The sequence below is a fragment of the Rhinichthys klamathensis genome, unplaced genomic scaffold, assembly GCF_029890125.1.
Source record: "Rhinichthys klamathensis goyatoka isolate OS25496 unplaced genomic scaffold, OSU_Roscu_1.1 h1tg000230l_1, whole genome shotgun sequence".
Lineage (NCBI taxonomy): Eukaryota > Metazoa > Chordata > Actinopteri > Cypriniformes > Leuciscidae > Rhinichthys > Rhinichthys klamathensis.
In genome coordinates this window covers 1,237,282-1,252,874 of record NW_026606754.1, presented here as the reverse complement: position 1 = coordinate 1,252,874, position 15,593 = coordinate 1,237,282, and the positions used below count along the sequence as shown (strand labels likewise).

Genomic DNA, 15,593 nt, shown 5'->3' with positions numbered 1-15,593 from the left:
TAACCAAAACATATACTAAGTATAAACAGCCATAACTGCAGGATAAATGAGACTTCACAAACACTGAATGACTCACGCTGCCTTATATCAGAGTCCCTTCCCTCAGGGAGCCTTCAAGGTTAACAAAGAGAAGCATAACCCTGCAGTGCACTGGCAAGGAGACCAGAGGCCTTTTTAAAGGATGTCAATGGAGAAGAGGCTTCAGTACCCTGAATTAACTGCTTTTGTATGGAAACAGCTAATCACTATCTGCAATAGGTTTTACCCTAATTGTTCATTTTGGATTTATCTATTCTTGGAGTTTTCAACTAAAAATGCGGTTTTATAAGAATGTAAGATTCAGTGTACGGCACTTCTCATTCCTTTCTCTAATATTCACAAGCATGATTGACGGCCGTACAACCTTGACTGCGATTCAATGATGTCAAGGCTATAATGTGATTGGTTATCAGGAAAAACATCCCGGTTTCTCTCTTATCATCTGCAAGCTCGCGTTCACATACGCCTCCATCCAACAACGGGTGGATAAGATCAAGCTCCCAGCATTTATTATTTTTAAATAATCTGTTTCACTCAGATGTACGTACTGTAAGAAAAGATCAGTCGCTACTTCCATTACTTCACAACTTTAAGTGAAATTCCTCTCTTTGTGATTTCCTCAACATCCCCCTTAAAGGAGAACTCCGGCGCAAAATGAACCTTTGGTCTAATAAAACATTGGTACCTAGTCAACCGTTCTCTGAGATTTGTTTTCATGATAATCGAATGTAAAGAGTTTTATCTCTAAAAACTGTTTAGCGTATAACGCTAGTAATGGGGGCATTTAATAAGTAAAAAGAAATCGCTAGTTAATACCACTAACAAGGCTCAAAATAGCCCCACACGAACACAGTAACATAATGAGGGTCCCTACATGCAAAACGAAGCATTGAGAACTTTGTAAGTGTACAGACCGTTTAATAAGAAGATAAAGATAAAGACAGTCCACTTCGTGTATACAGACAGGAGCCATCTTTGAAAAACAGTCTCGACTAATCAAACCACGAACGCCATTCATACAGTTCAGCTCACTTAGCACTAGGGGTGTAACGATACACAAACCTGACGGTTCGGTTCGTCCCACGGTTTTGAGGTCTCGGTTCGGTTCGGTTCGGTTCATTTCGGTGGGGTGGGGGGGTTTAGAAAGCTAAAAATGCTTTTATTTTTTATTAAACAGTGCTTTAATGAACAAATTGTGTCCTTGTCTTTAAATTAATTCAATTACAAGAAAACGTTTCTCAAGGATAACAAAATTATCTGCTAATGCTGTAAACTACAGCCCTTACTTGCACATTACTATAACAATAAAGCTTAACAACAGAGCCTAGACTTTTAGCCTAAATGATATAATAATAATCAACACTCAAATAACAAATTGTATGAAAACATGTAAACTGCACATAAGGCAATTTTTGCATTAACATGTTTTTACTCTAATTTGTTATTGTTATATAATAATTTACACAGTTGCTGTTATTTTCATGACAACTATTTTAAACATACATTAAATAATCAAGATATCATAAACAGGTTAAGTAAAATATAATATACAGGCTAATATATAGCATTTATTTAGTGAAAGAGTTAGCAAACCAGCAAGCTGTGGACACTGAATGACTTGCCTGAGGTAAATATAAAGCTATGTGAAAAACTAAGCGTATTATTGACATATTTCCGCTGTTGAAACAAACACTGATTGAGTGTTTATGATGCCTTTCAGTAAGTATACTGTATCTTTCAACATACCTTCGGGTGTCCATTCATGTTTATTCTGTAACTGAGGAAGAGATGATCGCGCTCATACAGTGATATCTGTCACGCCACATCTAAGAGCGCCAAAACGGCATTTATTGTTTGCATTTCATGATCAAATAGACATAATTTGAAAGATTACACCTTGCTTATTATCAAAAGTAACAAAACACTGAGCTTATTGCGATTATATGTGGTTAATGGTGGTTAGGCAACAGCCCTGTATTCGTTGTGTACACATAACACATGAGGTGCAATGAGCCGGGGCTGAGCGGGTTAGCAGGGGGCGGGGCAGCAGGGGGCGGGGCGTGTTCGGTTCGCCATGAGAGTATCGCGATACGTATCGTGGGTGGTGTATCGCGGTTTTTCGGTTCGGTTCAAATATCGTTACACCCCTACTTAGCACGTCGTTTGTGGTTTGATTAGTCGAGACTGTTTTTCAAAGATGGCTCCTGCCTGTATACACGAAGTGGACTGTCTTTATCTTTATCTTCTTATTAAACGGTATGTACACTTACAAAGTTCTCAATGCTTCGTTTTGCATGTAGGGACCCTCATTATGTTACTGTGTTCGTGTGGGGGTATTTTGAGCCTTGTTAGTGGTATAAACTAGCGATTTCTTTTTACTTATTATATGCCCCCATTACTAGCGTTATACGCTAAACAGTTTTTAGAGATAAAACTCTTTACATTCGATTATCATGAAAACAAATCTCAGAGAACGGTTGACTAGGTACCAATGTTTTATTAGACCAAAGGTTCATTTTGCGTCGGAGTTCTCCTTTAACATGCGTATGTAAAGACGAGTAAGACCATCTGACATTTTTTACTGTAACCTTAATGTAGACAAAAGCTGCTTTTTTTCACAGTCGGGCCAAACCGCTCTCGTTGCTTCACCGTTCTATTCTGTATCGATCGAGCCCAGCCGGTACAGATATGGTTTCATTCTTCACTGTGGTTCTGATAACGGAGCACTTTGAAATGTCATACAAATGCGTCAGTCGTTTACAGACGTATGAGATGTTAATAGCAACCACATTATGGTGGATGATCAGATCACAAATATTTGAACTTTTTTTGATGCAAACTTCATTTGCTAACCTCCAGAAATATAACGGCTGGCTGCTCAAATCAGATTTCAAATTGTCTTTTGCATCACTCTAAATGCGACACGCAATGATAACGTCAAAACAGGGGACGGAAACCACGGGAATCTTATTTGATCACCTGCAATTAATAGTGCTGACAGTCTGCCTGAAAATATCATTAATAGACATAAAAGACATAAAATATCTGAAAATGCATTTCATGACCCCTTTAAGTGTGAGTGCTAATTCTAAAGGCCAACATCACTAATTATTCAATCCTCACATACATCAACACAGTATATCTCGAGCTAAACCCTTACGTGTGAAACACCCACACAAAATATGTCATCGCTGCAGATCAATAGACTCGGCGAACACATACAAAGCATCACAACTGACCTCCAATCCCCAGTCAGTGGCATTGCAAACCCAGCCTCTGCACAAGTATGCTGTGTCATGCAAACTGCTTGATTGACAATTATGAGAATGCATGGTGATATTGAGATGCTAGCGTTTCCTATTAACTGCGAATGCCCCAGGTACACCGACTGCGACTTGCATGCCACGCAGCAGGAATTCATATATGCTGCGCGGATGCGGATTCATTGATGTCCTGTTCTCTGGCATGTTGCGCCGTGGCAGATCAATATGACCTTACCTCTGCTGCCTGCTTCTTTGAAACTTAATTACTGATATTCAGCTACAAAGTCATCATGCTCCGGCTGCCAATATTCATTGGGGATCATTACCAGCCTAATAAAACCAGTTATTTATCGGCTGCTGAGCTGACATTCAACCTATTTCCATTTACCTCAGACAAGGGAGGGGGGGGGAGCACAAAAAACATGAAAGTGTGTGATTTCTCTTTAAAGCTCGGTTTTTCTGTCCTCTCAGATGCACATGCTCTTTTGGACAGGTGTCACAGCATAGACCAGTGGCTTTCCAATCGGTTGTACATGACACGCTAAACACGACACGTATCATTTTTTTTAATTTATATATAAGTCCTTTCCTTTGTGTGTGAGTTTATTAACATGTGGTGACAATCCCGGATGCACAAACTTCAATATTAAACTTTTTCATGAAATCACGGAAAGATGAGCGAGAAGGAGAAAAAGTCCCATCTACATCTGAGTCTACTTCACCTTTCCACGAGGAGAGAGTGAGTGAAGCGGCACCTGAGTTTTTCTCTCATTTCCAGGACATGCATATTTCATCACTGGACTGTAGTGAGACTTCCACGACACAAATCGGCACAATGCCAAATGATTTTGTCTCATTATAAGAGCGGACACAACATAAAATACTCCGTCATTTATGTCATAGAGACAAGAGTAAGACATCATTCTGTACAAACTGTAAATAGTCTGTTTTTATCTGTATACACTCACAATAAAACAAAAAATTGTGCTTTTGTAAAATAAAGAAAAAACAGGATGCCGCTTTCTGTCATCCCGGTGTCCTTTCTGTGAAGTTTGTGGAGCGCATCACAAAAAAATAATTGAAACTCAGCGTATAGGCTTCTAGCAAGCTCTTGAGGGCCATCTGAACTCTTGTTTTGGGTTGATATGTAGATCATCAACTTCTTCTGCTCTTTTTCTTTATGTGGTGGTTAGCAAACAGCGTTGCATTACCGCATGCCCCCTTCTGAATTGGAGTGTGGATCGCCTGTGACTCACTGTATTGGTTGTCTGACTGTATGCATCGTACCGTGACGTCTGTACGGTGACGAATACGTACCACTACACCCCTAAATTTTAATATAGCTTTGTGCATCTAAGACTCTTCTGCAATCCAAGAGTTGTAGCTGCTCTAGCGGCCGATCGGTGCGCACATAACAATGTAATACTGCACAAGAGAGGAATTCTGCAGTGCAGACAACAAAAGGCCAGAAATTGTCCTGTTTATCCTGAGTCTGGAGCGGCATTAAGATGCTCGATTTCATTCAGGTCAAGCACAATGTTTCAAACATGATTTTGATAATATAACCAAACCACTTTGTCAGAGCAGTTCTAGACATACGGGGGAAGTTTTACGATCAAATTTTAAAATCTATTTAATATTAATGTGTTTGAATTGAACTGCAACATTTGAAAAATAACACATAGAATTACAATGTTTTCCTTTCCGAATGTTTTTATAGGTTGTATGTGTATTTTCTGATAGGACTCTTGCTCAGATAATGCAAAAGTAGTACTTGGCTTAAAAGGTTTCAGAACCACTGGCAGACAATATTAAACAACATCTTTCTTGACTTGTCGTCACTTGTCATGCACTGTGAGTTACAGAACATTAGTGACAGGGACCATCCTACCTGTTACCTGTTACCGTTTATATCATGGTTGTCTCTTTATTAGATCAAGTCTGCACTATTGGTACAGCCTTATCTTGCGGTATTTTATCACAGATGAGGGGTCAAGGTTTGGCTGGTTAGCATGACCCTCTTAGCCCCTGGTTGTTAAACTAAGCCATGTGGCAGCATAAAGCATATTTCTCTATTGATGTTCATACAAAAGTGTATTTCTGATGAAATCATATGTTTTGCAACCAAGTATTTCATTAGGCTATATCATAGTGTATGTTTTACCACTTTGAATATCTCTTAAAAATTCAGCATAGTCACTACTGGAGCTACAAGATAAGTAGATGTGTGATTATTTACATGGCATATGTGAAAACAGACGATAAATCACTAGTGCCACAGAGGCTGGATCCCACCTTGCTTTGCCTTATTGAGCTTGTAATGCCAGTTGGAGAAACAGTGACCCCCAGAGGCTAAGTACAACGCACACACAGGGCCTTTGCCAGCATCCCCCCTTTAACATTCAGATTAATATGGTCCACTTTCTATCAGCACACTCGCTGTTAATGCAATCTGCACTGCTTTCCCAAAGCAATTAACGAAATGGATGCACTGCTGTTGTTTTATCAAAAACAAGTTGCATCCTGAAGCACATCTTAGCTGTTGATTTATTCATTTGTTTCACTTTAAAAGCCTCTGGCACATCTCTTTTTTATACAGAATGAGCCGAGGATGCGTGAAGCCCAGCAGGCAGAGGTGCTTAGAGATATGAGCTGTAGCGTAATGTCGCATGAGGGAGAAATAGAAAATTATGATTTGGAAGAAGTACCTGGTATCTTTATACAACAAGAAGTTGCAACAAGACCGATAGGAGTGCAGTTATGATGAGGAATGTCTATGGATGTAAATTGTTTTGTTGATTGGCGTAAACTCCAGGGGTTGATCTGAGAAAGGGCGCAACCTCTTTGTGTCTTTATGCGTGCTTAGACTGACCAAGAATAAAGGTAGTGTTTCGCTGAAAAGAGAAAATAAAAAGGAAGGGTGGACAAGAATGAAGCATGCTGATTTTCATTAACGTTAAAGATTGTACACTATGATAATGATGATATTAAGAAGCGGATAACTTTATCCAACACAACTTTTTCTAAGAGAGTCAGTCTCCTTAAAACTCCTCTAATCCTGCTCCTGGAGGGGTCAATATCCTGCCGATTTTAGCGATTTTACCCAAGACACTTGCCTGAAAATTTCTAGTAATCCTGAACACCTTGATTAGCTGCTTCAGGTGTGTTTAATAAGAGTTGAAGCGAAACCCTGGAGGATATTGGCCCTCCGGGAACAGGATTGGACACCCCTGCCTTAGAGATAGAGTATCCACTTTTAGACATATATTCACAAACTTCTCTAAGCACTTCCCCACGTGGAAATCCCCGCTGCAATTTTGAAGTGCATTCAACTTTGGACAAGGGAATTTTATTTGGACAAACCCTTGACCCCCCAACTTTGACAGAGGGAGCGAGTCTACTCATATGTACATTTCAGGCAGATCCATAGACCACAATACAACAAGATTTTGACATCACAACAACAAATCGCATTTCTCGCACTTAATTTACCCACAAGTGATCAAGGGTTTAAGGTAGGGATGGGCAACTTCGGTCCTGGAGGGCCACTGTCCTACAGAGTTTAGCTTCAACCCTAATCAAACACACCTGAACAAGCTAATCAAGGTCTTCAGGATTACTAGAAAGTTACAGGCAGATGATTTTTTCAGGGTTGGAGCTAAACTCTGTAGGACTGTGGCCCTCCAGGACCGAAGTTGCCCATCCCTGGTTTAAGGCGTTCCATTAAAACATCGCAAGGGTTCCGCCTGTACTGGGCACTTGTGCAACGTAATCACTTATCAGCATAGTTCATGAGTCGGTGTTTCCCAGAACCATTGGACAACGAACATTCGCAAACAGCATCGCAAAGTTGTGTAGTTGAAACGACAGCTCTCGACCTGTGGTTAGAAGCATAGTTATTGTTTGCATGGCACGTGGACTTAATGAATCCTTATCTTGAGCCAAATAAGCAAGCTGACATTCAGTACAATCTATATCTTTAATTTAGAATACATACAAATGTCATTTATGTCTTTTAGTTTGTCAAGAGATTTACGATGCAAGAACAAGCAAAAAGACTTAATGGTACCTTAGTCACTGCATGCGTTCACTGAAAAAAAGAGCACCATAAGCATTCTGCAAAACAACTTATTTTGCATTCCATGAAAAAAATAATAATATGGGTTTGGAACTATTCCTTAAATTCTAGCAACCATGCCTTAAATTAAAAACCATCTCAGTGCCATTTATTAATTTAGCTTTTATTTGTTTTGCAGAGATCCCAACAAACCAGTGCCTCAGGATACCAAGTTTATCCATACTAAGGCCAATCGTTTTGAAGAGGTGGCTTGGTCCAAATACAATCCCCAAGATCAGCTGTACCTGCACATTGGCCTAAAGCCACGAGTCCGTGATCACTACCGTGCCACCAAAGTGGCATTCTGGAAGCACCTGGTCCCTCATCTGTACAACCTGCACGACATGTTCCACTACACCTCCACCACCACCAAAGTGCCACCACCCGAGACGACTCAGAATTCCCTGTCCACCAAACGTCCCAATGGCAAAGCCTGGCCGTTCAACACCAAGCGGCCACCAATGTCTCCAGCGTACAACAGCGAGAGTGGGAAGGAACAATGGAACGGGGAAGAGGAACCAGGCCCTCTGGTGGTGGAGAACCCACGGGATTATTCCACCGAGCTGAGCGTAACCATCGCAGTAGGAGCTTCACTGCTGTTCCTCAATGTTCTGGCGTTTGCCGCTCTGTACTACCGCAAGGATAAGCGCCGGCAGGAACAGCACCCACAACCCAGCTCACCACGAGCCACCACCGCCAATGACGTGAACCGCCACGGCCCTGAAGAGGAGATCATGTCTTTGCAGGTGAACCAGACACACCACGAGTGCGACGCAGGACCTCCCGGTGACCCGCTGCGGCTCGCTTCACTTCCCGACTACACGCTGACTCTGCGGCGCTCGCCTGACGATATCCCGCTCATGACGCCAAACACCATAACCATGATCCCCAACTCGCTAGTGGGCATGCCGAACCTACATCCGTACAACACCTTCACAGCCGGCTTCAACTCCACCGGCCTGCCACATTCCCACTCCACCACGCGTGTATAGCTTTATGGAGATCCAGCAAAGGGAGGGATGGGGGAAAAGTCATTGGTTTTAATGAAAGCGTCACAGCGAGAGAAGGGGATTCAGGATGATGACAGAAACAAAATGATTTGAATAGACTTTTGCAAAAAGCAGTGACAAGTTCTTTCCAGATGTCAAGTTGTGCAAACCTGCCAAAACAGAACTGCTCTCTTTCCTTCGAAAAGGGACGAGCGTTTCAAGCAGTATTTTTTCTAATCATCGTTTTAAAAGAAAAGAAAAAAAACGCCTTTCTAAACAGAAACGGGCGAATGGGGTGATCGATTTTTTTTCTTGAATAAATAACAAAAAAAAAAAAAAAAAAAAAGGAAAGTGCATTTTATTTCCCATCACAGTCTTTTGTGGGAAACACGTTTCAAAACTGTGGCCTCTAAGGTGACATCTGCATAATATTGTTTGCTTTGCTTTTCGATTTCTTTTCAATGCCTTATAAAGAGCTGTTTTCTCTTAATTTGACGATCTTTCCCTGAGATGAGTTTGTGTGGAACATAGTGATCTGACTTGAGTGGTTGGATTTTAGGAAGCCTGAGACAGATGACTAATATGGAAACCGGTGGATTGAAACGGTAACTGCAACTAATTTTCCAGTTGCATAACCTCACATGTGGTTTTTACTTTTTTTCTTCTTGGTTACACTGAAAATCTTTTGTTTGGAACTTTTCCACACGACAACACTGGAGATAAAGACTTCTAAAGTTACTGTAATTGTTTTTGTTTAAAGAAGTGCATCTTTTACAACAAAATTATCTATCAGCTCCTGCGTCAAATTCCCATGAAATGCACACTTACACACAACGCTCAGAGCATTGTTTGACTGGTGTGCATGTGTGAGTGATTATGGGTACGATCGGGAATATTTGAGTCTGTGTGTGTGTGTGTGCGTGCGCGCGTGTTTGATTACCTTTTGCCATGTTTTTTTGTTAAATATTTGTGTGATGAGGGTGGGTGGGGGGGGGGGGGGGGGGCTTATTTACCACTGCGTTGATTTTGTTCACCACAAGTAGTCTTTCAACTGCGTCTATTGTCGTCTGTCTTTGCGAAATAGAACTTTTTGTTATTTTAAAAAAAGTTACATATGTCTAATTTTGCTTAAGAATTACAAAATAAATCTATTATTTTACATGCAAGAGAAAACAATAGCTTAAGATTGAACTGAACTAACTGACATGATTCCATTGACTTTGTAAGCGTTCCTCTTGACTGGAGACAGTGGCCTCTTTACACTGAATAACCACGGTGTAGAACTGTCTTTCTTTAAATATATATATAAATATGGGCATACATACATATATGTATAGGGCTTTTATGAAGATTTTGCTCCCATTGACCTGAAAGTGTAAATGACCATTATTATCAATTATTAGGCTGAAAGCACCCATATTCAGAGGGCAGAGCAGAGTGTCTGTATTAGTTTTATCCTCGACACCATAATCTGAGGCCACAACAAGTGTCTTTTTAATAGCTCTATATGTATATTTATGTATAAATATATTTAATATTTATTTATGTATACCAGATGTATACATGCTGATTGTGCCATGTGCCAAATTAAACCATAAAACTGGAGAAGAAATGTTTCCAAAACACTACTTATTTTTATGCCATTTTTATTTTTGTACAACTCCATCACAGTTAAATTAATATTTCCAACCTGATTTATGTTGCTCAGAATTATGTGTGAAGTCAGGGTAAAATCCTAAATCAGAGTCACCATTTTGCTGAATGATAGCACAGAAAGAGGCCTACAGACCCTATGAAACCTTCATTTTGCCAACATGATGCATGATGTCCCATTAAAGGAGAACTCCGGCGCAAAATGAACCTTTGGTCTAATTACACATTGTTACCTAGTCAACCGTTATCTGAGATTTGTTTTCATGATTATCGAATGTAAATAGTTTTATCTCTACAAACAGTTTAGCCTATAAAGCTAGTATAACGCTAGTATATTGGGCATAGTGTAATGACAAATAAAAATCGCTTGTTAATACCACTAACAAGGCTCAAAATAGCCCCACACTAGCACGGTAGCATAATGAGGGTCCCTACCTTCAAACCGAAGCATTGAGAACTTTGTCAGTGTCCAGACAGTTTAATAAGAAGATATTTTAAACATACAGTCAACTTCGCGTATACAGGCAGAAGCCATCTTTGAAATACAGTCTTTACCAGTCGATCTACGAACGCCGATCCAAGCCTGCTGTTCGCGCTCACCTTATCACAACTTATAGCTCGTTCACATTCTCACCAGCGCACTTGGATCGGCGTTCGTAGATCGACTGGTAAAGACTGTATTTCAAAGATGGCTTCTGCCTGTATACGCGAAGTTGACTGTATGTATTAAATATCTTCTTATTAAACTGTCTGGACACTGACAAAGTTCTCAATGCTTCGGTTTGAAGGTAGGGACCCTCATTATGCTACCGTGTTAGTGTGGGGCTATTTTCAGCCTTGTTAGTGGTATTAACAAGCGATTTTTATTTGTCATTACACTATGCCCAATATACTAGCGTTATACTAGCTTTATAGGCTAAACTGTTTTTAGAGATAAAACTCTTTACATTCGATAATCATGAAAACAAATCTCAGATAACGGTTGACTAGGTAACAATGTGTAATTAGACCAAAGGTTCATTTTGCGCCGGAGTTCTCCTTTAACATTGTGTCACCCAGAGAGATTTAATGCTAAACAGTCACTTTTAAGCATAAACCTGCATAAATGAGTCAAAGTTCCAACATTACATGATGTTTAAACCTGTTCAGCAAACGTTTGCAGAGATTGGTGAGTAAAAGACGGAACATTATGTTTATAATTACACACCTGCGAACCAAAGGTATCACTGCAAAGCATCATTCCAGGCAATGGAGCACCTTTATGGTCGGAAACCAGCGTTATCATCAAGTATGAATAACCCCACATCCCACATCGAATGCAGCTGCAAAAGAAAAAAAGAATGAGGATTTCTGAAAGGAAGTTTGTTCGGACCACAATCGTTGAGCCTCCAGCATCAGTCCCTGCTGAAAATCCAGCTTAAACCAGCATGAATTACATTTTGGTCAGGGCTGGTCTAGCTGGGGATCAGCAGGGCTGGCCTGTGATTTCAGCCAGACCCTTGTCCCATTTGACCTTCATCAACCCCCTGCCACTCTTCCTCACAATAACTCAAACCCCCTCCAGGACATGCACATTTATCTGTCCTCAAAAGTCCCATTACGTTGAACTGTGTTTCAAATCAACACACTCACCTTCACCTAGCAGGTTCTCCACAGGTGTCCGAGGTTAAACCAGTCCGGGTGCATTGGGCCCCGAAACATAAGCAAGCACATAAATTTAAACTTCAAAAGGACAACAAACTCTTCTTCACAGTGCATTTAGCTGTGATGAAGAATAAATACCACGCCTCTGTGATTAAAAAGCTCTTGAAACTAGGCTTGAATCAGAACTTCCAGAACCTGAGTCATCTGCAGATGAGAGTATTTATTCCTCATGTGGGTGTTTAAGGATGTTTTGATGGCAGCTGATTCATCACTCATTTTCAGTGTTTGATCCCTGATTGACTGAAGAAATAACACAACATACATCATGGAGGTCTCACCGGAGCCGCTGGGTTTCCTCGGATGAGTGTGATGCAGACGAGGGTTATATTGCAGACGGCATGGATATGAGCAGATAGAAACTCAGAGACCCTTGGGGCCACATGACAGACACCTGCTTCAATATCTACTGACTAAAGTACTCGGGTGTCACGCTAAACCCGAAGAATAGGCATAAGTATGACATTAAACGAGTTTTTAGGCTGTGCAGTGAAGCAATTTGATTGTAGCTTTGTTCGCTTGAGCGTGTACCTGCCGTTGAGGAAATTACTTTAGCTCCTAGGCTGGAAGCCGCGGTGCATAACATCTTCTCCTCTGTGTCTTAAGTGCTGCTCTCATAAATCAAATGACTTTCCGCGCTTCCCTCTGCTGCTTTGCTCCTCTGGCCTCCTCTTTTACTCTCTCTGGTCTTATGGAGCTCTGAAAGGGTGTAATGCGCAGTAGAAACTAACAGGATATTTCCATTAATTAGATGGACCATTTTATGACTCTTGTAGTAAGGTCTACATGTTTTACTGTGTTCAGCAATGCCGGTCCTCCCTGTACACACAGTATGCAAGTTGCGTAGGTCCCCCAAACCACCAGGGGGCCCCCTACTCTCAAAAATGATTTAGGGCTGTGCTTTAGTTTCGTTTTTGATTTCGGCTTTCAACGTTAATTAAAACATGATGCTGCTTTCCATTCCTTTCCTTTAAAGCGGTGCGCTGTCAGCTGTTCATAACATCCAAATCAGTCGAATCGTGTCACGTGTAAAAGCGTATTAAACGTGGCTTTTTGTCCGCGTGATCCGAGATGGAGAAAAACACGGACAAGTACAGGCTACTCTGGGTTTCGGGTGTGCGCTTAACTTGACAAATACACACAAAATATGTCAAAATGTCCATCTTAGGGACTTTTTTACTTAAACGCATTCAGTTATGTCTTCAGTGAACATATCAGCTGGGAAAGTAATCAAATGTTTGTCAGTGTATTAGGTCTGTGCATTCAGTCTTAAAGTGACAGCCTAATAAACCCGCTGCTCTCTCTGTCATTACTGTTAATCAAACAAAAGAAAACGAGAGAACGAGATTCACTGCTCTTCACTGAACAGCATTAGAAACTTTAATAAGAATCAATGTATATATATGTAATTCATACTATGCAATGTTCTATTTATTTTATTTTATTTTTACAGTTAATTATTCAATTTCTATATAGTAGGCTAGTATTAGAACTCGGCTAAATTGTTCATTTCATGCATATCTTTTTTATGTTGTATTTGTTTTTTATTGTATTATTGATTTTTTTTTTAGTCACTGTTGTTGGTTGACAGTGAAATTGCTCTGAAAGAACAGATTAAGGGGTTTGGGGGTCATTTTGGGGGTTTTATGAACCCTCTGACAGGGGCTCCTGGACAACGTTTTGCTTAGGACCCCCAGAAGACTAGAACCGGCACTGGGGTTCAGAATGCTATTTTTGATTTTAATTATCTAGTGCTCATGCACACAAACATCTACTCATGTCCGACTCCATGGTCAACAATATAGCAGAAACATTTTAGGTTTTGTATTGCTTTGTCTGGACCTGTTAATATAGAGATACAAAAGGGTGTTTTATTCAATTTATCCCTACAACAACAATAGCAATTATCTTCCATATTAGTGCATCCAAATAATTTGGAGGCTTGTTTACACCACTGAATAAAAAATACAAAAGGTTATTGCAACTTTTTATCTCACCATTCAAACTTTTTTCTCCGAATTGCAAGTTTATATCTAGCAATTCCACATTTATTTTTTTCACAATTGCAAGTTTATATCTCCCTCAAGTCTCTCTGATTTTCTGGTCTCTAGATATGACTTGGGTCCCTCCTTCAATTTAAAGATAAAATAAGGGGATTTTCACTCATCAGTTGTATTATCAACCAAGTGGAAATGAAATCTTAGAATGCTAATATTACGTCTCTCATCAGCAATCCAGGTCATTTCAGGTATCATTTGTGTCCATTGGACGAACCTGTGCAGGCATGTTTAATTTAGGTCTAGGGGTCTGTTCAAATCACTGACTCCGAATATGTGCGATAATAATAGCGATAGTCATCTTGGAAAGCACCACTTAAAAAGATTTGCTTGCTTTTAAAACCTTGTGTAGTTTTCTCTTGATGATTGGAAATTTGACTGTGAGCTGCAGCTAAAGAGGTCAGAGATTTATTATTTTCTTGTAGTTGAAAAATGTTTAAATTAACTATGATTAATTAAATGAATAATAGTTAATTTTTTAGAAATAACACAAAGTTGGATTAGGGAGTATAGATGGTTTGCACTCGCTTTTGGACTTGAGGGCCTTAACTGGAAGGATTGGAGCATATGCATTACTCTCTTTCTTTCCCTCCCTCTCACTCATAAAATAGTTTTAAAGATTATTAGCTGCAGTATTGCTTCGAGGGCTACAGTATCCATGGAACAGACGTGCAGGAGATGCACAGTAATTGCGCCCACAAGGTAAAGCGCATTAAATAGAGCTAATAGCACATGCTCTAAGGTGTTAAGAAGCGATCTCAACCATGACAAGCTAACGGCGCATTTTAATCTTATTAACCTTATGTACTGTGCCAACCCAACTGAGACGACTGCACACAAACAATAAAATGATCTTGCAGGTAATTGCATGCAAAGGAAGGGAAATAACTGCATGTTTGAATGTTACATATTAATTGAAGACACTGAAGCGGTCATATAGAACTAATATGTGTTGAGTGATGTGTGGATGTAATAATTGTGAACGACTTCCCATGAGACACAGGCTTGGGTTTGAATTTTATCTTCATTTGAAAAGAGCTGGGGTTTTAATATTAATGCATCTATCCACCTCACCAGAAGGTATCAGCACTCTCTAAAAAATGTTTTACATATTATGTTTAGGGGCCAAGTACCGGAGGTGTGTAGGCGCCTATTGTAATTGTTAGTGTTCTTATTATGATTATTATTTTTCCGCTTGCAGAAAAGTTATACAACTTGGCACACAGATAGAGGAAAGTCTGAAGATTAACCACAGCAAATTTGGAGTATCTACATCAATCCCTCTAGCGCCACCAACTGTCCAAAATTGATCTCACATTTATGCTAGTAACTTTTGAACCACAAGGGCTAGAAAAAATTCCTTGGGTCAAGACTCCAATATGAATGTGAGGCTATATCTCTGCTGTGCTTTAGCGTATTCAGATGAAACTTGGTGTGTGTCATGAAAACCATGACCTGAGTATACCTGCACAGTTTCAGCACAGTGTCACCTTGTGGTCAGGAGATATGAAAAATGGCTATTTTTGCTTAACACTTTTGAAAGATTTGGTAAAAAAAAAAAAAAAAAAAAAAACAGGTCTCTTTAGATTTGGTGCAGCGTGCCGGGGCGAATTATTCCCAATTTCCCATATTGACCATTTTGGGCATTGACCATTTCTAATTTTGCTGAAAATACTATTTTTTTTTTTTCTTGTATCGTTACGGATTTCGGTAAGTGTCTTAAAAAAGTTTTAGAACAGTTCCACCTTTTGGTCAAAGATTATAACGAAATTTT

The 15,593-nt window shown here is 39.9% G+C and overlaps 1 protein-coding gene across 3 annotated transcripts in view; it reads left to right on the top strand.

Moving 5' to 3' along the window:
• The window catches only part of nlgn3a (neuroligin 3a), a 238,617-nt gene extending 229,925 nt beyond the window's left edge, over positions 1-8,692 (top strand). For all 3 annotated transcript variants that reach the window (XM_056265197.1, XM_056265196.1, XM_056265195.1), the window contains one exon: positions 7,559-8,692. In XM_056265197.1, coding sequence (XP_056121172.1) covers positions 7,559-8,411 — 853 coding nt within the window. In that variant the 3' untranslated portion in view covers positions 8,412-8,692. The remainder of the gene's footprint in view (positions 1-7,558) is intronic.
• Positions 8,693-15,593: the final 6,901 nt, after the last annotated feature.